The 26,347-nt window shown below is 39.8% G+C and overlaps 1 protein-coding gene across 1 annotated transcript; it reads left to right on the plus strand.

Moving 5' to 3' along the window:
- Positions 1–1,634: 1,634 nt before the first annotated feature.
- On the plus strand, positions 1,635–25,662 carry lmo1 (LIM domain only 1). Its single transcript, XM_053324567.1, has 4 exons — positions 1,635–1,742; positions 15,603–15,816; positions 24,041–24,166; positions 25,557–25,662. Exons 1-4 carry the CDS (start codon positions 1,721–1,723, stop codon positions 25,660–25,662), a joined length of 468 nt encoding a protein of 155 aa, XP_053180542.1. The 5' UTR covers positions 1,635–1,720.
- Positions 25,663–26,347: the final 685 nt, after the last annotated feature.

Raw genomic sequence — 26,347 nt, forward strand, 5'->3', positions numbered from 1 at the left:
TCAAAATGTGATTCATAATTTAATGTGGGTCTTTAAGGAAGCCCATGTTTTAGAAAGAGGTCAGAAATTCCTGTAAATCACATAAAGGATAACTTCTTATGGGTGCATTAGTATTTATATTTGATTGTAGTCACTAATTATAATGTGCTTAAGGTTTTAATATCAGATGAAAAATGTAACAGAAGGCAAGGACAGACTGAGCAAACTCACACCACAGACAGCCTGCTGGCTGCTGACGAACCAGCATCATTTTAGCTATACTCCACTACAGTCTCCTAAATGGCTAATCTTTGTTGGATCTCACCCTTAATTGGTTAACAGTCTCTGCAGGGCAAGTGAAAGTGGTGCTATTTAAGGCTCCACCATGAAACAGCAACACTTTCATCTTGGCAATAACAGGCAACAATTATATTACCAGATTCGAAACTGAACCTTCTATCTACCCACTAATCAAAAACGCAGCCCATCTGTTGTGCTGTCTCTTTTGAAATGACTGTTTATCTGCAGCATGTATGATAACTGTGTCTGGACACTAATTAACTGCTAAATAGACCACAATTAGATGCTATGTTTCTATAGCTAAAAAATCATCAGAAAAATAAAAGATTAAAAAAAAGACCGCAAAAAAGGACAAAAACAACAACAATGCATTTTATGTTTACCCAAACTGTACCAGGCAGTGATGGAGTAGCATCACTCTCTCACTCTCTCTCAATGTCTCTCTCTCTTTCTCTCTCTCTCTCTCTCCTCCTGACACACACATGCACGCGCGTGCATGTGCACGTGCATCAATACAACCTTACGTACATATGCGCGCTCTCCCCTTCTCTCTCTATCACGCACAGTCAGACTGGCAGGCGGACCAGTCTCACACACACACACACACACACACACACACACACACACACACTTTCGCTTTTGTGTTTTGTCAGAATTAATGAGAAAAGTTCCCTTGCCCTAGGGGTAATTAGTGTCCTTGGAGTTAAATAAGCTAATACTTAGACACCTCTGGCACAAGCAATTATGTTTGTGTATTGAATAATTGATTCAAAGAGGGGGGAAGGGCTGCTAATCAGATCTGAGCATAATGAATTGATTTAATTAACAGGGGAATCCGAGGGTTTGTGGAAACTGCGCGCATTTATTCAGTAGCAGCAGAGGCGAGCGTGGCACATAAACTGGGAGAGAGGCGGTGTGAGTTTGCTTTCAGCAGTTGTCAGATTTGCAATTGGATTTGTTTGAATATAGTTGCCTTTTCGGAGCAAATGAGAGCGAGAAAGAGAGAATATTAACAGCGAGGAGAGCTCAGCCGTTCAGTCTGAGCGTCTGATCCGTCTCCGTGTGTGTGCACCGTTACAGATAGGCGACACTAGATTTATATCGCTTTTCATTGTTTTGCCTTTTTTATTCGCATGGAATTCATCAAGAGCAACCAACGCTGTTTGATCGCTATTTATTTGCATTACAGTTCAGTCCGGATAGGGGGATCTCGCCGCGTATATCACGGTATTCCGCTTACGAATTATTATTGATAGGAGGAGGGAAAAAAACGTGCAGACGGCAATTCATCTTTCCAGGGTTTTTGGTGTATTGAGGCGTAGTCTAGTCAACCGCGCGTTTCAAAGCCATTTCCAAGAGAAGCTCTGAGCAGACCGAGCGGTGCAGCCTGCTGGAGCCGAGGACGGATCGCCCGGGGAAGGACTCCTCGTTCCTCAGGACGATGGTGTTGGACAAGGAAGAGGGTGAGTAACATCTCTGACCGTAGGATGCAATAACATGGGAAGTAACACGGCAAACTACTGACATTTTACGCGTTAAGTGTTTCCCATCGCTCCGGACCCTGCGCACCCGCAGCCTCTGCTTTATACGGGCTTTCCAACCCCATTTACTCCAGGCAGGGTCCGTATTTTCGCGGAGGGGACCTGAATGATGTGATTGCCTGTACCCTGAAGTTGAGGTGCACACTCACACGCATCCATCCACTGCCAAACTGCAGTTTAGTTCAGGGGAGTTGTATGTTTATTTACAGCGGATTTGTCTGTGGCTTTTTGATGTGTAACCCGGAGTTTTGAGGATACTCCTCAGACGCTGTGGCTCCTCTTTTCTTTCCTCCTCTTAAGTGCTTTTTGCGTCTGTGAAGTTAGCGAGGCAGCCTTTGACATCGCCACGGGATGGGAGATGACAGCAGAGTGCTTTTAACTTGATTGCAAATTATGGATAGCGCCGTGCAACGTTCACTCGCTTTCCATCCAAATAGGCCTACTTGCATTACTTATCTATTTCAATGTATTTAGGTTAATGGGTGAGGCAATCTAATTAATTTTAATTTAAATCAAACTCTCCTCTAATGACGTCCCATTTTGGATTAAACTGATGTTGAGACGTGCAGTGCATTCATCACATAAAGTACTGGTTTAAATGGTGCTCAGTGTGATGTATATGCATTAACGTCTATTAACATAGCATGGTAGTGATATTCAAATGGACGTCATATACAGTACTAAAAGCCATTATGAGATCTGAAATGAAGTTATTCTCTGCTGTTTTTCTCTCTTCTGACACTTTTTAAAGCTTCTATTAAAGGTTGTGCTGTCAAAATAGACCTCCTGCTGACATCCACTATGACAACCTCCGCAAATCATAAAAGACTTCTTTTTTTTTGGTGTGTGCGTTATTTTCTCAAAGTACTGTAAACGGCTTTTTCACATTTGGAAGAGGGCTACTCCTCCAGAAGTAATGGATGCATTTGTAGCCCATTATTTATGTTTGAAAATGGATATTTCATCTCTTAGCAGAGCATCCTTTCACTTACACATCTAAAAAACCAATAAAAGGTTTGCGGCAGAGACATAAATTGGTCTGTCTGGCTGAATCCATGTTGTGCTGCTAATGTACCCAAATTAACTCAACTGTAAATTGTCTCCTTTGGATGTCTGTCCAGCTAAAAGTTCCCTATATGATTCATGATTCAGATTGCTTTTAACAGTTATTGGCTAAGCAATATGGTAAATGTACAAGGTGATGCAAATGGCATTAGTGGGAAAGGATGCACAGGAGCATGTAATGCAGTCAATACTACATTAACTACTGATGCCCAATTACAGAACCAGGGAGAGTGGCTTTTAGGAGCATTAGGACTTGCAGAAAAGCTGAGATCACCTGCTGCTCATTGCCTAAAAGCTTCACCCTTTATTTGCTGGACGCGACCAGCAGCTCCAGTATTTTGGCCAGGTTGTCAACAGAGCTGCTTGGATCTGGTCTCATTCGCTGTGGTGCCTCTTAGCGTTTATTGGCTCTAAAGTTATAGGCTTGTCAATTCAACCTTCTTGTCTAATGTATCCACTTAGTGCCTGCACAAAAAAACGTGTGTGTATGTGCAGAGGAAGGTGTGTGGGACGTTGTTTTGGGTGGCCACATGGGTGCATGTGTATGATTACTCTCTGTTTCTCTTCATTGATTCACTATTATGCCTGCGTGTGTTTGTGTTTGTGCGTGCTGCTTAAGTGTTCATATTTCAGTCCTCACTGTATTTGACCTGTAAAGCAGACCATCAGTGCGTCTGGTCCCGTGTTCAAAGCCCGCAATCCTAGTTGGCAACAAAGTGAGGCTGCTTGTTTGGCAGACAGTGTTTTTGAACTCTGACTTCTCTTAGAAAAGTCTGCACCAATTTGCACTACAAAAGCAATCACCAGAAATGAATCTGTTTGCTCCTTTATATGAGTTCCATTGAGAAAATCTTTCAACTGGATCAATCTATAAAAAGTCAGACAGACTGCTCTTATATATTCCTTATGAACATCGTAGGATCAAACCGAAAATATTTCTCATGTTGTGTACCCGCTTTTATAGCCTGTCCTGTCCATTACGATTTACATGCACATTGTAAACTAATCACTGTTTCATAGATATGCTACAGTCATTAACTTATGATATACACTATCTGGTAAAGCACATAAGACTGTTAAAGGAATACAGGTACTGCTTTGTGACCTAATATGCAGGTCATAGTTAGTAATGACTATTTTGTTAACATTTTATTTCTCCTTGCTGAATGCGTCCAATTTGAGAAGAAAAGGCAATTCAGACATTTCTCTCCATCTTCCACACTGCATGAGGCATGTTTTTGCTGAACGTTTAACACAACTGTATACTCTAAACACTGTAAAGCAGAGGAAAAATCCTCCAGCTACTGATACATTTCTGGTTACCTTTGCTTGTTAATTTACGGGCCTGTTATCATCCTGTCCAGTGAAATTTGTACATTCATAAAGCATGTGATTGAAAAGCAATGCTTCAAATGAATACAGACTGGTGATGTGTCGGCTGCTGTAATAAGACTTGGGCTTCAGGCTCTGATTTTTATTTTTTGAAATAATAAGAATTGCTTCATTCTTTACCAGTGTTACCATGGTAATACTGTCTTGTAGCGATGTTATATTGATTTAGAAAGTGGACAGTAATATTTCTTTTCTGTTATTTGGTTTCTGAGGGTTGATTTCTAATTTCCAGTTGGAGATTACTTTTATATATTCCTTAAGTCTTTTCACTTTTCCAAAGGAATGCAATTTGCTCTCTTGTATTTGCTATTTTCTCAGCTTATTGGTTTGCTCTTACTTCAAAATTAAACTTGCCCATTTCAAATATTGAAATTACGTCTGGTTTTTGTGCTCTGGGCCCTGAACAATATTACAAACACATTGCTTCGTTTGATATTTCTTTAAGTCACTACCATTTTTCATGAAGCTTTATTGCAGGCACCTGCTTTGCCTTTGCTGTACTTTTCCAATTTTGCCTTAAACGCATTGTAGATTGTCAGAAGACAGTTGTATATAATGTGTATATATATATATATAGTTACAAGGAGTGTAAACAAATGAATGCTGCTTTATTTGCATACAAATAACAAAATAGCACCAAAACATACAGAATGCCTTGATGTTTTGACCGTCCATGATATACTAAAGCTGTTCTCATTATTCCTTTTTACTGCTTAGGAAATCACACTTGTACCATTTTGAGCAGGGAGTCTTTAATTCCATCTTACAAATGCAGAATTCTCACTGGAGATAATTTCATCTGTCACCACTAAACCTCGAGATCCCTATCAGTCTTGATCACTTCACATCTATGAGTGTGCGAGATGTGTATCATTTTCCATAATCTTAGTGGAATTCAAAGGGACTGAATTGAGACTTAAGAGACACGTGTTAGCGAGCTTGCCCACCTGCCTTCGATGTAAATGGCTGCACTCATCAGTGTGGCGCACAAACTCAATTATGCACTCTCGAGCTGTGAGAGCATCCCGTTTATTATTGCCAGAGGCCGCATGTTAGCCATGTTATCATAAAAAATTCTCACAACAAAGATCTGGCTACCACATGTCACAAGGAACAGCTGATCTTTGTGATACATGTTCAATGTTTGACCCTGTGTTTTTATTCACTGCAGATGATTTTTCTTTTTCAGTGTCAAGAAGAATTTCTGCTATGTTGTCGAGTTGTGTGTGAGAATAGTGAAGGTTGTGGCATGAGGAGGCAGAGGTGTCACACTGAAAATTGTATGAACAAGTAAGAAGCTTAAAGCCGCAAGGGTCATTCCAAACGTTGCAATGAAACCTTTTACACAATCCACAATTATGCTGACACAGTGAGATGAATCGTTACTTCAAACCACCTTTTAAACCACCTTGGAGAAACCTAATGTCTCACTGGTAGCTCTGAGACAAATGCAGACATGCTCAGAAGTAAGGTTGATGATGCACATGAACAAAACTGTTCTCGGGAGCAAAAAATAAACTCCACTAGCGCCTGATGTTTGTGCCGGTGTAAAAACATTGGGTTATTTGTCCACACCAGATAGTCCAGTGTTACTGATGATGACTTGCCAAATATATAATAAATAGTTAGTTAGTTGTTAGTTTTCCGTGTGTCTCAACATCTCAAGCTGCTGTTAACTACACTAATATTGATATGGGAAAAATTATTCCTGCATTGAACACAATTATTTATTCACCTGTTTACCTGTCGCACATGGTTTTCTGACTTGTTTGGAATTTTTCAAACACTCTGCAAAGCATATTCTTTTCTCTCTTGAAAATCAATTCTCCTTCATTCTGCCATCTTAGCCTTAGCAAAGAAGATATGAAGAGAGATGGAGAAAGGGGGAGACACATGCAGCAAAGTTCTTGAGATCAGCAGAGGTCAAAAGTAATGTCACCAACTATGTTTCTTTGACAACTGAGTGCTACTGTTGAGATGCACAGAAAATTTTAACCCGAAGAAAAACTCTAGTATTGTACTGGTAGTAATAAAATAATGTGTCACCTGTTACGCTCTTAGTCAACTGAAGCACTTTATATACAATTTCGGCGAAAATCAAACCTCGGCAGGGTTACTGAGCTGTCATGCTTTTAATATATAAATTACATATGTATGTTTATTTAGGTGCACGCCATGAAATTAAGACACTCTCTCTTAAATCAGTCATATATTACGCTATGATATCCTCCATGCTTCTTTATTGTATGGTACAAAAAAAGGAAAAAGGCATATTTTAAAGGCTTTTAGAGGACCATAGAAACATTATTGTTTATAATGATTCAATCTCAAACTGTAATTACACTTAATGCTTTCTTGTTTTTTGAAGCAAATGTACAGAAATACTATTTGCTCAGTTTTAAAGAGGTCTTGTTTAATCCGTCTTGATGCATATTTGTTGAAGGCAGGGGTGTAGTATATCTCTTTATGCATCTGCATATGTATTGTTTGCATGTGTATGCTGGGAAAATATTGATGTGGTGCAGCTTCCCAGGTAAAGTGTGTGTGTGTGTGTGTGTGTGTTTTGGGGGTAACGGCAAATAAGTGTGTAATACTAATATAAAATTAAGGACTTAGAATTTTGAGTCTATGTATAAACATGTGAATCAACATTACTTTTGGTTCACAGCAACAGTTGACAGTTTTCACAAACATCCATGTGCCTGCAAGTCCTGTAAAAAAGGTGTTGATTGGTTCGACTAGCACTGACCCAAGTTAAACATGGATGCCTGCAGAAATAATGCTGCATTACTGTACTAAAATAGTTTTAGGAGAAGTCAGTCAGTTATACAAATCGACCTGCTGTATTCTCCTGCACACAACATGGCGTCAGTAGAAATTCTTGCCAGCGTCATATTTTCCATTTGCCAGAGCCCTGATCCTTACCTATTTCTCATTATCCAATCACTGGAGCTCTTACCATTCTTTAAATGCTGTTGCTGAGAATTTCTCCTGTTTTCTGTCTTGCCAGTGGAAGTGTGTGGCTCTGAGGATGGCAGTGTTGGACGGTCAGTAAAAGACACTTTGTTCTTGGGGGATGTAAGGAGCAGCACAGCCTCTAGGGGATGCTAGCAGGGCTTTTAGACTTTCAGACTTGTTTCACTGTAAATGTCTTTTAGACACCACACCACTCTATTGTATTCCTGCTATATTCACTTTTATGAAGGTTGAGTGTCACAAAGTAGATTTGCTCTTAAGTGAGATGCTTTTTGCATCTCAAACAAAGATGCATTATAAATTTTTGTTCTCACCAGAGGCCCATTTTCTCTCTTCTTATTTGCATTCTCAGTCAGAGAATGAAGATGCTATTCGGTGTCATAAAACATGTGCACTTTACAGCAGTTGCATATGTTGCAGCTGTTCTGTCTTCATGCATATTTACATAAAGTATACTTTGTACTTCTAATCCAACTTGAAATGACCTTTACTCAGCTATTTTGGTAAAAACAAAATATCATATGCATGTATTTAGGTCAAACATAACAAATTTAAAAGCCTCCTTAGTGCAGCTTTTTAGTGCAACTATCCAAAGTAATAGGGGACGGAGGCTTCACACTTTCTTTATATATTACAGCTATCTTGTTGGTAAATAGAAAAGCCTGGGGTGCCTTCTCTTAAATAAAAGACAACTTGCTGAGAACTAATCTCTTATTGGATGACCTTCAGTAAATCAAATCTTAAATAGCTAATTAAAGTCTGTGATTAAGGGGGGTAGCTTTTTCACTCTTAAAGCTCGTAGATTAGGGTTTGGATATTGAAGTTGCTGATTTAATCAGTGCTTAACTATGATGTTTGCAACTACAAACTCAGAGGCAAATGACAGCTGCCGCACACACACATTCCCACTGAGCTCAGCATTAACTTCAACTTGTTTCTGAGATGCTGGACCCCCACACCCTTCCTCCCATTCACACCTCTTTCACATAATTTTATTTTATTTCATGTGACCAGACATCTTAAACTTAATTGCCATTTGATTTTAGCCAGTAAGAATTACTCCTTGTGGAAAAAAATCGGTTAATATAAAAGTATTACATGGAATTCATTAAAAGCAAACTATCTTCATATTCAACCATCAGCCAATGTCATATAAAATATTACTCTTCGAGATTAAGTTGCATCCCGCATGACATCACACCCAGTCTTCATGAAGGCCCTTCCTAACTGTGAACCCAACCAACCTCTCTCATTATTTACCCCATCAGGTGTGGGAGTAGGTGTTTGAATGACATTAGAGGCCTGTGCTGCCAAATAACTGCCCCCTGTGGGGAATTTGCATTATTCAAGATTAAAGAGCCTCACACAGTGCACCACAGTATGGTGTTCCTTCTTCCCCTCCATTTTCGACACACTGAGGACCCTGAATGGCACACCTGTCTTCTGGCATATCCTTTGAAATAATAAGTGTGCAGTAATTGCTGGGGAGTGGGGAGGATTTTGTACATCACTTCCTGACCTCATGAGTGACACAAACTTTAGAAGGCTACATTTATTCCTCCCCAAATGCATTTTTAATGTGGACTAAAAAGTGTTTGTGCATTATTCTGTTTCCGAATGGCGGAAAGTGGCCATGACAGGTCTAATGGCTTGATTTTTTTTTCTCCAGAAATCATGAAGTGGCAGATAAGATTGCCTCTAAAAGTAGTTTTAGAATAGATGGATTTCCCCTTTATTCTATTGCAAATGAAGTTGTGTTGATCTCACAACTTCTGTATGAGACTGAAGATGAAGATGCATTTGCCCTCTCAATTAGTGACAGCTTGCACTTGAATGAAAAATCGTCAAATGTAAGGTTTTAAGATCAGATCAACAGAAGACAAAGCCCAACCTTACACTCACATTTGACATGGCTAGATCCAATACTAAATCTTCTCCTTGCTCTGACAACACTGACAGTTTATTAGTCCTCCTTCATTAAGGGTTTTCACATGGTTTATTTGGGGTAACCCAGCATGACAGAACCACAACTGTGTTGTGTCTTTTCTCCCTTTCTTCATTCATCTTACTCCCTCACTCCCATTTTCTCTCCCCATCTCTCCCTCTCTCGCTCCATTTCTGCTGTTGACAGCTTACCTTGCAGAGCTCTAATCTCACCCTACTACTGAGCAACCAAGTGTTGGAACAAGTTGCCTTCTGTAATAATTTGGAAACTCTGCCAGTTTCATGTCTTAAAAAAAAGCAGCAATGAATTTAATTAGAAAGCTGTTGCATATCTCTGTGATACATTTCTTTTAATTAACCCCATGTGAATAAATTAAAAATAATAGGGGGCTGAAAAGTGTGGAAAAAACACCCTAATGAAGTTTTCCGTTAATTGGGATAGAGTATGCAGCCAAACCATAGTGAGTAGTGAGCACCAGGAGCTAACAATGCCTTCTGTAAGCCTCAGAAAAAGGCCCAGGGCCTTCGTGCTGACTTCAAGTGTAAGAAATGCACCTCTGACGTGATGGAAATGACTGTGGGCTGGGAGAAAAGGCAGTCCTGTTCCAGGCTGCTCTGCTGAGACTCCCCATGCCGCGCTTGAAGCTGGGCCAGTGTTATTGCAGCCCTAATGCGGCTGACTCATTTGGAGCGGATCAGGAGTAATTATGGTAGGGAAAGTGGCTGCCGACCGTGGGGGTCAGGACACTTGTAACATGTGAAAAGAGCAATTATTCCAGGAGACAAAACCCTCCCTTATCCCAGGCAGTGCCAGGGTCAATGCAAGGGACGGCTGGGCTCCGTTTCACCAGGGCTTATTAGCCACAGCAAGCTGCAAAGTTTGAGAGAGTGCATCTTGTTAATGAACAGTCCCCTCCTCATCCACACCAGCCCTGTCTGCTCTCTCTCCCACTTACTGCGGGTGTTAATTATGTCATAATCATAGCATGCATACAGTCCCAGAAATCACCCCACAGACCCCAGCATTCATACACAACCATCTGGAAATATAGCATGCCTTACAGTAACATAGAAGGCTCACACAGAGAACTATATAAGAAAACACCTTTAGTATGTAATATTGACTTGGACCCTGTAAGAAACTACCTAATTTGAGAATGTGTGTGTCAGTGTGTTTCCCTCAGCGAGTGAGTGAGTATGTGTATGTGCTCATACATATCTTTTCCTTTACTCCGTACATATGCTCCGAATAAGGACGGGAACATGAATCACACATTAAATCAGTGGTCTTTATTTTGCTTATCATTCAGAATACACTCATCAGTCTGCTTTCAACTGGCATGTGTATCCCAGCTGATATTATTACCAGATGTCTTGTATTTTGTCTTGGCAATAGAGAAACGTGTCTATGGGCTCAATTACAGCAATGACGGAAACTGAATGAAAGGGGCTGATTCATGCACACAATGGCAAGACATCTGCATGAGATCCCCATTAACCTCAGTGGCAGACACCTTGGCCCAGGGACAAATTTTACTTGGGATTGCCATGGCCACAGGACTCACACTGGTGGCAGAAGTGTTCAGTGTAAAGCAGTCCCCATTACTGCTAAACTGAACATACACAGGAAACAAACATGGACATTTCTTATTTTACACTGCTCTATATTGTTCTCCCTGTTTATATCTCTTACCATTCATAATATAATATAATTTTTAAAAATGTATTTAAGATGATTCATTCATTAATGCAGGGTTGATTTGTGATGGTTTGGTAACTTCATGCAGCAGTTTATGGAATCATTGTACACCATTAATGTCTGGTTGATGTTTTGTGAAGGGGTGCTTTGAATTTAGAGATGGTGGTGGTAAGGATGATGATGACAAATGCACTTGCTTCAGCTAAATGCAATCATTTGGTAATGTAGTATCTAATTTCTCTGAGCATCCCAGTCTGTGTGTTTACCATGCTGGTGCCTAACACTCTTGTTTGCTGCAGCTGGGACGAGGAATTATAGGGGCCCCTGAGAGGAGGCCCACCCAGGGCCAGCTTCCACTTCCTTGAAAGCCTGCCTCCCTCCCCATGTGTCAGGAAGGCTGAGTGATTCTCATCAAGATCCTTTACCTTCCCGTGAACTGGAAACGTCTGCACCACACCATGGTGTCAGGTCTTTTAATTGATCAAAAGGCATTTAGCAAAACACAGAATCAGATGCAACTGTCCCTTCTGTTATTAAGGGTGAGTGCCTGTAAGAGCAGATGTTCCACTGGGATCATGTGTGTTCTGTAAGCATACCGTGAATTTGTGTGTAAATGACATTTCAGTTTTGTTGAATGCACACCGATGCTCATAAAAATACCGCTAAGAGGATTAGTCTATTGGCAGTAAGGTGGTCAGCTACTACTTTGATCATTTCAGTTTATCAAAAATGCTGGTTCCAGCTTCTCACATATGAGGATTTGCATATTTTTTTTGTCATTTATGAATTCAGTGTCTTTAGGTTGTGGACTGTGGTCAGACAAAACAACTCAATTGAAAATGTCACCTAGAAATTGTGATGGGCAATTTGTATTTTTATTTATTTTTTGCTCTAAAAACTATGTAATAAGAATGCAAACAGACAGTAACACTGACAATGTAGAATTTAGCATGTAAGTTATGATTATGATGATGATGATGACTATTATTATTATTATTTCCTGGTTTTGAACCCACAGACATTGATGCCAAAGCAATAACCAATCATCCTTTATTCTGCATGACATGACACAGCATGGCTGATTGCTCCAGGATTCATAGGAAGCCCATGCAGCATATACTTTGCACCTGCTCACTCATTTCAAAAAAAGAAGAATAAAAAAACAACTAAACATTTTGCTGATAACGATAGAGAAAAGTGGTTTGGAGGAAATCATCATTCTTTTCAGACGTATCCTTGTCCAGTCTGAGGAAATGTGGGTCCTGCCATGCCTATGTGATAATTATATTTCTCTACTTGCAAATGTTTCCTTGAGTGCTCCAAAAAGCGCATTTTCTTTTAAAACCTTAAATATATCAAAAAGGTTAGCAGAGTGATGGGATTTTTTGATAGCTGTAAAGACGGAAGTCTAAATAGGGTAACATAGAAATCGGATGCTATCTCTATAATGGAAAATACATGCTCTGACAGACTGCTTGGCCTGAGAAACTGTACATATTCTTGAAAGATACAATCTTAAAGAAAGTAGATGGATGGAAGAAGAGAGAGATGACAGGCCTTTACACACACTACTAATGGCAAATTAAATTCCTTCTCAGGAAGGATATTTGGCAGGGCAAGTGCTGTCTCTCCACTTTGAGGGGTAAAATGCATCCCTTGTTGGGGAATGAATTGTGATGTGGAGAGGCATGCTTTTGGTGACATCAAATGACACTGGAAGGTCAGTGGCACTTGTATCTGTTAAATGGATTGGATTAAGTGGAGGCTGCCTCCTAGTCTGCTACTTCCTTTCATAATGCAGCTTTTCTTCCTGGGAGGTGGCAAGCATGGGAGGTTCTGTTCTACTCCACAGTTTCACATAGCGCCGAGAGTAGTGACAGGTGCAAGAAAATGTCTCATGGCATTAAGGGAATTGAAAAGACATTTCCTTTACACAATTTTTTTTCTTCTGTCACTGCTCTTTGTTTAGTAGGTTTGAGCTACTACTTGGTACACTACTATTAAAGCTGTTTTCCAGGTGCTGCTTTTGTTGAAGGCATCAAACCCATGTTTGTTTTTTGCAATGGCTTCAAGTAAGAGGCATCAGTTCAGTGTGTGTACTGGTTTCCTGGCAGACTTTAGATGCTCCTCTTTTTAGATAGCTCCCTCTAGTCAGGCCTAAAGGACCAGGATGTATGCATGGAGGAATGAATGGGAGACTAACTGAAAAGAGAACCTCTGTTGCATTAAAACACAGAGTGTGTTGTCACTTTGATGATGCTGAGCAGGGCTTAAAACAAAGTACACATCCAACAGGGGGCTGAGCAGCATACAGTAACTCGAGGATAGGTTAAGCTTTGGCCTTTTCAAATGTGATGTAAAACACACGTGATATGTTTAAGGAGTATGTGGCGGTGGTGGTCTCAACCAATTAGGAATAGTTCTCTCTTTTTGTATAATTAGTTCTCTTATTTAAAGCAAAGATTTTGAGTAGAATAACTAATTAGGTGTCATAAAAGGCAAATTAAAGATTTTTGTGACCCCCGAGGGAATTGCAGGAACTCCTTTCGTTTTCTTTGCACAAGCTCAGAGGCACACACGCATACACATGTACATAGAAACACACAGGCATTTTCTCTCTCCTCATTAAGACTGTTTTTAGTTCTGTAGAAGCCTGTCAGGCGAGCACTGTTGGCATACCTGCAGAGAGCTCCCCTAACAAGCCATGAAATGCAGGTAGAATAGTCCGCCCTTAGCCAGTGTGGCTTGAATTTGAAGCTTTTTAGCTTCATTTACACTGAACATTGGTATTTATAGCAGGTTTTGTGATCCTAATGTGCCAGCTTCAAGGGGCCTGTTTTGGTGAGGGAGGTAGGTGAGGGAGCTGGAGGGCAGGCAGAACACTAATTGATGGCTCCCATCACCAGAACTGGACCAATTAGCCTCTCCTTTCCACTTCTGATAAAGAAATAAGACGGCTCAACACCACCAGAGCACTTACTGACATATAAACCAAAGCTATAAATTTGACTAACAAGCTCTCCTATTTCTTTCACCTCTTTTTTAAAAGTGGAAATGCTAATTACATTACATTCATAGAATTATTGATGTACAGATGGCCAAAAATTGCTGAGCAAATCTGGATCCAATAAGGTACTTTGTGAGTCAATTTGTGTATGCAGATGTGTGTATGTGTGTGTGTGTGTGTGTGTGCATGTGAGAGAGACAGAGAGAAAGAGGAAATATGTCTTTGTGAAACAGAACAAACTTGACAAGTATAGCAGAGAAAAACTGCACATATTGAAGCAGTTCCTTGTCACCAGTTGAAGTTGCGTTTATTGCTGAGCAAACTGCAGAAGTAAGTGTTAAAATAGCAGATGGATATAACTACAGAACGACCTGTTCACAATTAAGAGCCACAGAATACACTATTATAACCTACATCTAAGCTGGACATGTCTCTAAAGTACACCTGGAAAACTGTGACATTTCATATAAAACTCTGAATAACGTGTTTAAAATAGGCCATTATACGTAGATACCCACACATACAAAATGCTGGCCTAACCCCCTGTAATGCAGAGTGTCCAGTTTTTTTTTTTTTTTTTTAGAGAGAGAGAGAGAAATGTGTTCTGAAAGAGAGTGGCAAGTGGCATCCACTGTGTGTTCTTTTAGACGGATCAATAGCTCAGTGTGTGAGAGAGTGTCTTAAGAGCTGTTGTCTTGTGCTTTCAGCTGTGGCAGACCTGTTAGTGCTACAGAGGGGAGCTGCGCGCCCCTGCCTCTGTACCAGCAGTGGCCTGAGGGGGGCTTTTAGTCCAAACACAAATGTCAACCACACATAGACTATTAGTGTTTAGTGCAGTTATTAAATGGACTTTATTTGTCCTTTAGGAGGGTAAAAGGCGCACTTAAAGGGGACCTGCGTGACAGCAGGGCAATTTGCGAGTTTGGTAACTTAGGCTCGCTCGTTGCAGACACATGAGTACAGATAAGTGTAAAAGGAGGAAAGCCTGTAATGCTCTGAGTAGGGAACACTGTGTGTCTGTGAGTGTATGTGTGTGTGTGTGTGTGTGTGTGTGTGTGTGTGTGTGTGTTTGTGGTTTGTGTGCACATGTGTGTGCGTGAGTTTGTGCCTGTGTGTTTCTCTATGTGTGTACGTATGAAACACAGAGAGTGAGTGTATGCTAAAAGGCACTTAGGCCATAACATATCTCACTGGGGTCTGGTAGCAACGTTTTTGTGGTCAGAGGCTTTTTAAAAGGTTAATGTTAATCTATACCAAACAAAGCCCATGAGGAGCTTTTACAGCTGTGGACAGTTGAGTGAAATAAGCTTTGATGAAATGGTAGGTAACTAACGTACTACACAGCGCACTGTAAATACCACAGTAAAGGATAGTATCTTCCATCCTCAGAAATACATAAGACATGCCCCTTACTCGGAAGCCTGCTGCAAGTGATCATGTAACTTTTGCATTACAGCATGTTCTAAGTGGAACAAGTACGTCAGGGCTTTGTAGTCCAATGTGACCTGTGTGCCTATCTACATGGAAGAATGTTTTCTTTAATGCATATGAAGCAGGTAGGCAGTGTGCTGTGGCCGCGTGCGAGGCCAAGCTTAGACGCCTCGAGAAGCAGCCGGCTTATCAAAAAGAGAACATGAAAAGTCACTCGTGTTCCTGGGCCGTAAATCACACATGGCTGTTTGTCTCCTTATCACTACAGGTGTGCCGATGCTCTCCGTCCAGCCCAAAGGGAAACAGAAGGGGTGTGCTGGCTGCAATCGCAAGATTAAAGACCGCTACCTGCTCAAGGCCCTGGACAAATACTGGCATGAGGACTGTCTCAAATGTGCCTGCTGTGACTGCCGCCTGGGGGAGGTGGGCTCCACCCTCTACACGAAAGCCAACCTCATCCTCTGTCGCAGGGACTACCTGAGGCAAGAAAAGACACACAATCACCTCTCTCCACTCACAACAAACACAAAAGCCATGTCGTTTCAAGGGCTGCGTGGCATGAAGGAATCACAGAGCTGTTTTTTTAAACCTTCTGATACCACTTCGCTTTGGTTTTTCAGTGTTTAGATCATGGCAAAACCTAATATGTAGACAGTTTGCAATAACTTTATTTTGCAGTATGCATACAGCGGAAAGTGATGCTGTTTCAGGATAGTTCACTGTGTGTAACTTATAAAGATTCCTGTGCAACTATCAAAACGTCAATCATGCTGTCATGACATTTCCGTATCCCTTTATACAGAATGCAAAAGTGTCATCATAATCTGTTTCGACTTTTGACTGGTCGTACTGATTGATACAAAAATTAAAAATGTTCCATATAACTATTAGTTTAATAGTAATTAGAGAAATTCTATGACTTCTCAATTAAAATACTTAATGTGATAAACATACAACACATGCCCTCAAAATAAGGAAATAAATAAAAACACAAGCACTAAATGCAGCAAACTCAAATAATACAAGTTTACATACCCAATTTCACTTTACTGACAACAAAATCATGATCAATAACACTGAAATAACAGCATTGGGTTCACAATTTAAAATAGAGGCAATATAAGGATATTAGATTAATTAAGAGACTATCCTAACTCTCAGGGTCTATCACAGTGGTATATTTAACCAATACTGTTATCCTATAATCACATTTGCTTTAAGGGTTTTCATGTAACTCTAGTTACTCTTTTACATAACTCAGAAGAGTTCACCATATCTTACAGAATTTGCCAGATGAACATCACAGTGTGTGTTTTAGTTCTTCATATAAATAAAATTTTCCTGATCCACTGCAAGATGCAGGAATTGCGTCTTTCCATTTCAGTAGGATTAGGTAACAAGCGAGCAGCGTACAGAATGCCAAGACATCAGAGGGTACTCCAAAATTAGCTATAGAGGCAGTGTCTTAAACACAGATATCCAATAAAATGCTAACTTGGAGCTAAGTGTATATAGATATGGGATATGGAAATCTCTCTGACAACATCAACAGTGACAATGAATTTATCTCAAACTTGTCAATGACTTTTGGTACATCAGGTTGTTTAAGTTCAGGGGTCAGTCCTAGAAGTTTATCTCATCTACAGCATCTGGCATTAAATTAAATTATATTTTACTTAAAAAGACAATAAAGCTGTCTTTCTGTACCTCTGCCCCAATTTTTCTACAATGTTAGATGCTATTTGTTGTCCATAGCGTGGTAGATCATACAGGTTTGTTTTACTTTAGAGATATTTGCACTGACAAGACATCAAGCTAACAGCTAATATTTCTGTGTAAAATTTAAATGGTTTTACGTAATTGTTGTACGCTTTTGATTCTGCAGTGTTTTTTTGTGTTTTTCATAACTGCATCTTCTTTCCTTGTTTACATGAACATAGAAGACTTCTGTCATGGAGTAGACTAGGTTTCAGTTGTACTAGAGCTGTAGGCTGTACCTCCAGGCAGGCTTCACCAGTGTCTTTGGCTCTGTTCAACCACCCCCCTTTCTTCAGATGTCCCCTACCATCTGCTTGTTAAATTAAACATGACCATTTCCCGGGCGTTAAGTCACATTCCCAATGAGATCCTACCATTTATCTGAGAGGGAATCCCCCTGGGGCCGACTTAGGGATGCCGGTGCCCTAGGCCCCCCTCCCAAAACTCCCTGTCCTGTACTTTCCTCCCCCTTTCTCCATTCCCTTTCTGCCTATTCGTCTCTCCACTCCCTCATTGATATCTCCGGGTCATTCCCTGCGTTTGGATCCGTTCAGTATTCTGATATAGAGGAAAACATTTAAAACAACAGATATCATTTCAATTACTATGGATATTGTAAGTAAGGAGAACCTTAATCAACGTGGTTATCATCCTACCTCAGTCATGGATCTCACATTTCACTAATATCTCAGCTTTTCCTCTGACCCAGAAGGAGCCTGCAGCCCACTTGAGAGGTGCTTAGAGTTGTTGCGTTGTGATAGACCATTACCATCCATCAGTTCCCACCCACAGTTAATGCTTTTAAGATGCAGTGAGAGGTCCACTAAGACCCAGTGTTGCCCCCAGAAGGGGCAGATGGTGCATATGAGGTAATAATAAATGGGCAAATGACCAAGAGAAGGCAAAAATGATGAAGCTCAGGACTTTTACTTGGTAAAATACATCTGCTGAAAGGACAGCAACCCCAACCCCCAAACCATAAGTGCCTAACTGGCACAGTGACGGAAAAGGAAAAGCTTTCTCGCGCATTAGACCACTAAGATGTAGAGGTCAGAGATGGGATGAAAATCGGAGAGAGACATTTAAAATAAAGAGTTAGGAATACTAAAATAAGAATAAAAAAAGAAAGATGAGGAGAGAGCTTTCTGTGCACCTCTGTTGCCCCAGATTGCCTAATGAAATCCATCCCACTCGCCTGCTCTTCAGCCTGCGACAAATGCATAACACTTAATGGCTGGAGATGCTTGAGATGAATTCTATTATGGAACAAATTAAAAACCTTGCCTTGCGTGTAGAGAAGAGGCAGTTTGAGAGACCAGAGCATTTTAAAAGTAGGTGACGCAGTCTCCGTCCTGCACCAGTTTTCTTTTTGTTCCTTCTTCTGTGTTTAGTAAGACGAAGGCTCCCCTCACCTGCAGTAATGAAGTTAAATCTGTGCACTGAATTAGCCTCCTGCACTTCATTAAAGACACACGGGTGGATCAAACACATGTTGGTTATTTCACAGGGTTTGGAACCCTGCCATGCTCACATTAATTATTATAGGAGCTCCATCTGTGATTGTCCTTCAGTGGCATTAGCAACTTATTGAATGCACTCACGCTTTCCTGAATCTTCAACACACAAACACTAAAAATGCACACACACTTTAGCCAGCATCCTCCCCTGCACTAACAAAAAGCCCAGATTTACTAATCACCCTGACGTTAATTTCTCTGTATTGAGAGTGTTTTTTAGCAAAATGGCCACACTCTTTCATTACAAATGAGAATAATAGATTAATTAGGCATTTCTTTTGTGTCTAGGCCCAGCATCGTATGACTTCACCAGAGGGTTGACAATCAAGTCATGGTATGATCATCAAGACTGAGATCATTTAATCTTCTATTTCATATATTAGAGAGGACATAATAGTCATCCACTTATCAAAATGGGATAAAATTAACTGTTAGAGAAGACGTTTTCAAAATAATGAACATTATAAGTTATTCACAAACTGGTGAAATAGCATGGGGGAAGATGATAACTCCATCTGGATGTGACTGTTTTTCAAATCTGTTCTCTCCTTACTTCCTTGGCAAGTAAAATAGATGCTCTTCATCTTTGGGCAAGATAGATCTAAACATAAAGGTTTACACTTTTAAAAAAGACAACTGTTGGGGAAGGTCAGAACATGTGATGCATGCATTAACAGCTTTCCCTTTAATGAAATCTGACAAACCCTGCACAGACTGGGAAGTCTCAAAGAGCTCAGTGAACAGGTAGGGTAGGAAACTTCAGCCACAGCCCAATCTGAGGGAGGCAATGCATTGAGGCGCAGTAGGAGCTTTAAGTGTTTGAAGTTGGCAAAGCAGCAAGTTGAAAGTACTACAGAAGGCCTTCTTCTCTCTAAAGACACATTGTAATAACTCAATAACAGAGGAAGGAGAGCTGAGTTTTTTTACACTCTTTACTGTAGTCAAACTCTGCCCCAACAACAGCATTCAAAGTTAAATTTGCAGTTACTGAATAAGAACTCCTTTTAGAGTATAGAATAGAATAGAATTACATCTAGGCTACAGTTATGACTATTGATCCTGATAAATTCATTAAATGTAACACTGCACAGACAATGGAGTGTTTAGGTCAGTTTATTCATGAATTTAATAAATAATATATTATAGAAACATTTGCATTTATAACAAAAAGCACAAAGTAAATACTTTTATATCAGGTAATATCGGAACAAAGATTAAATTCATCCAATAAATAGTCAGCCTGCTTTCACTTTACACTGCCTGATCCTGTCCAGAGAGCTGCGCCAGAATGTCTCCCAGGTTGTGGGGAGCAATCCAAACCAGCATTTCTAACAATCTAATCTGTTTAAATTAACCACAGAATCGTCTATTTTAAAATAGGACTATTTAGACTTCAACCCCCACTATAATGCAGATGATTGATCAACAAAGCCTGATAGGTCCAGCATATTATAAAAAGCTATCAACAGTATTCTCTTATTTTCCAGAAAGTCATCATTCACATTCTATTTAAATAGAAGCACTAAAAACTGTGTTGATGTTGAATTTTTTCCCGACTTTCCTTTTGAGAATATTGATTTATTTAATCCAAATGACCAGGGAAATTGAAGTGCATGAGCCACTGCACTCTTACAATACATGACATGTGTCAGAACAATACGTGGGAATACTGCAGAAAATAGTCTATTCAAACAAAAAAATCTATTATAAATTAAATAAATGAATGTTTTTCAAAAGGTAATCTGTAACTTATGTTCTTTGAAGGCAGTGTTTCAGTGCTGTGAAGCATATCAAATTTAAAGTAAAAAAAATTACTGGAGACACTGTATTAACAGTTTTCATGTGTGCTTATATTCAAGTTATTGTAAAAACTCTGTATGGTTTCTTGTAGGATACATGATTACATGATTACAGAAAGGAAAACAAGAACTTCTGAAGCTAATTGGCCTTCTTGCTTGTGTAGATGACAATAAATCTATACATTTTTAATCAGAGTATTGTCTATAATGTTGCACAAATTAAAGGTGATAACTAATCTGGTCAGTCCATTCATGTGTTCGCTTCTATGTTGCCTATTTTTTGTTTGACTCTAATTTTCTGTAATCTCTCGTCAGACATCAAAACCTGTGATCTTTACATTTGGCACTTGATAATGTTTTGATGTGAAACATTCATTGGTTACTATATGTAGTTTCCCTTCAGCTGTTACTCATGAGACCACTACAGTGGTGGCTCAACTCTGGTAGCTTTTTAGCTTCATAGGAACAGGAAGAGAAGAGTGTAATGTGATTGAACATTTCTCGCAGGCTCTAATCTCCTTTTAGCACGAGAGGCCCAATTAAGCCGTATGCTGATGCCACGTTATAACTCAGACACATCAATTGTTGGAGGAAGAACTGTGTGAATGGCACACAGTCACATCCACTGCAATTTCTTACTTTCCACCTCTTCATGTTATGGTGGTAATGGAACAACAAATGTCTGTGTACATGCTTCAGTGCTGTAACTTCACATATCTTATTGTACTTCAAACTAGAAAAAGTGCAAAGCCTTTCTGAGCCAGCAGTAGAATCATTTTCTCTCCTGTTTGGGTATCTACTGTATTCAAAACTACCAGGTGTCTGTGGACCCATAGTGGTCTGTGTAATTGCAAGAGGTCAATGAAATAGAATATATATTTAAGAATGATCCTATGGCCTTTACAGACACACCATATTTACTTAAATATTGACCACAGCCTTTATTTACCATAATCGCAGAAACTATCAGGCCTTTATTTGTAATTGCCTCTGTTTGATAACTATCATTGGTCATATTTTAGTACAAAGTCTCGTTTCTACTCCCATTTGCCCTTTTAAAATCACTGCGTTGAAATAAAATGAAATTTCTGTTCCTGTCTAACTGTTTTGGTACTAAGAAAGGATGAGAATTACTATTCTACACACATACAGTAGCCCTACATACAGTGTATTTCTATGTGATATGTAGTACTACTCACTACTACATCACCTGATGATGTCACCATGATATTATCAAGCTAGAGGCATGCATTTGGAAAGACGTGGGTGTTCACCAGGCAGGGTCTGCAGGCTCCCTGTTTTTGTTGTTTCAAGCTCCATCTGGATGTATGAAATCGATAGTGTCCCTTTAATATATATGTTTATAAATATATTTAATGAAGGAAAAGCATCTAATTTCATCTTCTTTCAAAACAAATATTGTTTTTGTTGCATTGCTTTTATCCTTATGGGATGATTAAAATAAATTCATCAAAATACCCTGTATTTCCTGCAAGGCTCTTTAAATGCAGCATACAGTACCTACAGCAGGTAGGGAAGTGTCTGTCACCAGTTGCAGAGGTGAGATGCTCAAAAACATTTTCATAAGAAAGGGAAAAAGAGGTAATACCCACAGTATTTGGTATATTTTTCTGAGAGACTTCATAACTAAAAGGTAAAAGGTGTCACACACTGTATTGACTCAGGGTGGAACTCACTTTTCACAACCTGTATGTATCAAGTGAGCACCATGTCCACAGCCCAGCGGGGTGTAATGGAGATGGGTTAGAATAATCCTACGAGCTGTTATGGGTGTGTGCATGTCAGACTGTGTAAGTGGCCAAAGCTCTCTAGGCTCTCTTATAGCCTTGGTTCCCTGAGGGGAGAGAGAAAGACATCACGACTGTATGTGACCCCTCATTACAGTTAGAGCTCAGGTGTGGTACAATCTGGAGCAGTCCCTGCCATTGTCATGATGACAGAGATTTCTCAGGCTGAGAAGGTGGGAGGCAGTAAGTTATACCCCAAGGAGATTTTTTAGGGGGTGTAAGGTGAATATAAGACAATCAATTCATCAAAATTACAAAAATAAACAAGGGTATGGAGCTGTTGTAGGTCGTTTCTGAAGCACTGATATTTGGACTGAATGTGTGTGATTTTGAATATTCAGAAAAGGAATAATACTTTACTTTAAATAGCCCTATTTAGTATTTATAAGCAGCATATAAACATTTAATAAATGTTCATAATTCACTATAATGTAGTTTTAAGCAGACATAAGGCCATTTTAAATGTTCATTAATGTACAGTATTCTTCAATAACTATAACTTAGTTTTACAATTGTCATTTATTATCTTGGGCGCCCACAGGATGAGTTCTAGTTTTTGATTATTACATTAATAACATTTGTATCTGCAAGTGTTTACAGTAAATGTGTCTATACAATATAAGTCATTCTTAATGTTAGTGTTGGATTGTCCTGTCTGCTGTATGAGAACATTCAGTATTTTACTGAAACAGTAAGCAGTTGTAACAATGTCTCTGTTTAACACCCTGTGAATCCCTCTCATGGAACATAACAGCCCATCTCCCTGCGTTTCTGTCTCTCCTGCTTCTCTGAGGCAGTGGCCCCTAATTAGAAGCAGGGCTTCTGGACAGACGTTTTCTTTAACAAGGTGAAAGCAACTGAATGGGACTAGCCTAAACGAGGCAGAATATCAACACTCTGACTCTTCTGTCTGAGCCCTACAAGTTTGGGAGAAAAGCGTTTAACATACTGTTGGAATGGCAATCTGCTGTTGCCTTATCTCTTTTTGTAAAGCTGTGAAACGCTCCTTCTCCTCCTGCAGAATATATAAATCTTTCTGTACTTGAAAATCTCCAAATTAAACATAGAAGGTAGGCACTTGGAAAATGAAAATGTAAATCTGACTGGAGGAAGTATTTGAGGTCCCTTTGAAGACAAAAGACATCTACACTAGTGCCTCCTTGCTCTGTTTGTGACCTTTATCATTTGGCTCCAGTATAATAAACAGTTGCCTAAATGAGCAGCAGCAAGGTTTGAGTTGTGAGTCTGAGAAACATTTAGTTAACACTTCAAGGTTACATCTCCAATCATTGTCTTCTCTGAATGGAAAAGGAAGATAGAGCAAGAGAGAGGGAAGGGATTGAGTGTGAATCCTTGTAACAGAAATCTTTTGAACTTATGACTTCATTATAGAACGCAGCCTCTTGTGTAAAATCCAGCTGGATTTGGTTGGGGATAGCCACATTTTTGTATTTTAGATTTGAAAGAAAGGAAACTTTCAACAGCTCAAATGGTTTACCTCAGACTTGTTTTTGTAGCTTTTGCAACATGCATGGGGGGGAATTCTTTGAAGAAGGAGATTAAAACCATGTGATCATTTTAATTAGATCATTAGCCAAGAATTAAAATCTATTTTTGTAACTCTCATTAACAAAAATACCAAGTGGGTGCCAAAAAAGATTTGTGCATTACATTCAACGTATTTCGTTTCTGCCATGTTTTCTCTTCCATTGCATCATTTTCTTTTTCTGCTATTGTCCTTGCTGTACGTTTTTGTTTACTCTTTTATTGCATCAAGGTAAAGGGAAGGTGGGTTAATCTCCGTCTGTGCTCTCTGTCTTTCAGGCTCTTTGGTACAACGGGGAACTGTGCAGCCTGCAGTAAACTGATCCCAGCCTTTGAAATGGTGATGAGAGCCAGAGATAATGTTTACCATTTGGACTGTTTTGCCTGTCAGCTTTGTAACCAGAGGTAAGAATAGAGATCATAACTGCACAACAACACTGCCTTTTTGTATTAAAATGGCCAATAGCTTAAATATTACTATCTGCTGAAATTGCTTTCTCTTAAGGTGCAATGCAGTTCATCTGTCTGATTACATTAGTACAGACTGCAATTTGGAGGTCTGAAAAAAACCCTAAAATGTGGATTGTCTTATAAGCATAAAGGTTGCTGTGTTGCATTTGTAATGCTCTGCTAATTATTTTCTATTGTGACACACTGCCAGCAGTTTGTCCTTATTTGGCTAGATCTGTAAATCTTTTAAGCCAGAGGGATGTAAAAATGAGCTCTTATGTTTTCAATGAGGTAGCTGGGAGCTACAAAAATAAAGTCTTCCAGAGGTGTGTTGCTGCATAAGAGCGACTGGACACTGGTGTGAAATGTTGTTTCCCTAGTGATAGGAATTATTATGAAATTGGAGCGAGCACAAAGCCTATGGTATGATATACATAGAATATGGCATGCCCAAATATTGCTTTTTCCCATTAATATACTGTTGGTAATGGCACCACTCTGGGAGCAGAACGTCCTTTGCATGCTTGTCAGGGGTGCTGTGACCCTGTTCTTCCACACAGCACAAGTCCATTAACCTTCTGCAGGCCAGATTCAGTTACCATAGTGAACACCTGCTGTAAGGGAATTATGACTGCAGTCTCTCTTCTCAGCTGGCAGATATAAAGCCAGGTCTCATCTGGCACGGTATTGCCATGGCCGTGACTGTTGTACCAGCCTGGCACATTACTAAAGCAGAGCGCAGCTCGGCTATATTCTTATCTTCACTCCCCTTCAGTCACATTATGGAGCTTTTTCCACTGTGCCACACAAACAAACAGCAGCATAGAGAATAACATCAGTGGGGCAGGCTGTTATGTGTTATTTTTCCTCTTCAATTGACTCTGAGACTTTAGAGGAAAAACATTCTTGAGCACTGGAACCAAATTGGTGTGTGAACAGCTAACCCTGTAGCAGAGTTTCCTTGGAAACTCTTGTGGTGCCCGCGCCTTTTTTGCCAGGCCGAGGAGAGCTGACCTGCCTTTCGTTGGGTGCCAGTGCTTGTGTCTGTTTGCTTTGAAATGATAGTGTTTTAATCTACTTTTATTCCAAGCCACACATTTATGATGACTCTCAAAAGCAGGCTGACAGGGCATAGTGTCAGTGCGCGTCAGGTAAAATGTCTTGAGCCAAATGTGTGCAATCACACAAAATCATCATTACCTGCTGATGTTAAATGCATTCTCACTGCCAGAGCAGAGCAGAGGCAGCCAGTCAACACACACAAACACAACGTTGTCACAATGCCAACACTAATCGTCTTTGTGTTTTTAACAACAGTTTTGCTTTTGTTTTTTTCTGCCAACAGGTTTTGCGTGGGAGACAAGTTTTTCCTAAAAAACAACATGATTTTGTGTCAAATGGACTATGAGGAGGGCCAGCTGAATGGGAGCTTTGAGACACAGGTTCAATAGTCGGAACCTCGTGGCAGCAACATTCGGCTCCACACTTTACACACGACATGGATGTTCTGCTGCACTTGGAAAAAGACAAGCAACTGTCTGCTTGCCTGCAATACTTTTTAAGACCCCTTTATCAGTCCCTAAGGACTCTTGTAAATGTTCAACTTTTTGCCCTTCCCACACCCCAACACTGAGCAGTTACAAATTTTGATGTACAGTTGTGCCTGCTTAGCTGAGCACTGTATTGCTTGTATGTTTTGTGAAATTTGTTTCAGGTTTGTTTTCTTTTCCTTTTAGAAATGGTTCATTGGAGGGTATGTACAGTCTGTTTTCTCTGTATATATAAACTGGAACATTTATTTTATGAAATGTAATGCAATTTTATTACTAGTGTGAATTAAAGATTCTTAAATGTTCATAGTGAGTTTTTTCTCTTGTACCAAAACCAAAGTTGTTGGAGGAGGTCGGCCCATGTGTTGATATGTAATCATGTCTCCGAAACTGCAATGCTATAAAAAGTCTTGCAAGAGAAAATAATATAGTCCTTCTTTAAAACATGATGCAACAAAACAAGTTTTATTACATTTTACAGAGTTCTGATGGAATTAGAGATGCTGTTTAAAATGAACTAAATAAGATTTTATTTGGAATAAAAGAGTGCTTCTCCAAACTGTGTTGTTGTGGACTTGCAGGTGTC

The sequence above is a fragment of the Scomber japonicus genome, chromosome 1 (genome assembly GCF_027409825.1).
Source record: "Scomber japonicus isolate fScoJap1 chromosome 1, fScoJap1.pri, whole genome shotgun sequence".
In the NCBI taxonomy this organism is placed as follows: domain Eukaryota; kingdom Metazoa; phylum Chordata; class Actinopteri; order Scombriformes; family Scombridae; genus Scomber; species Scomber japonicus.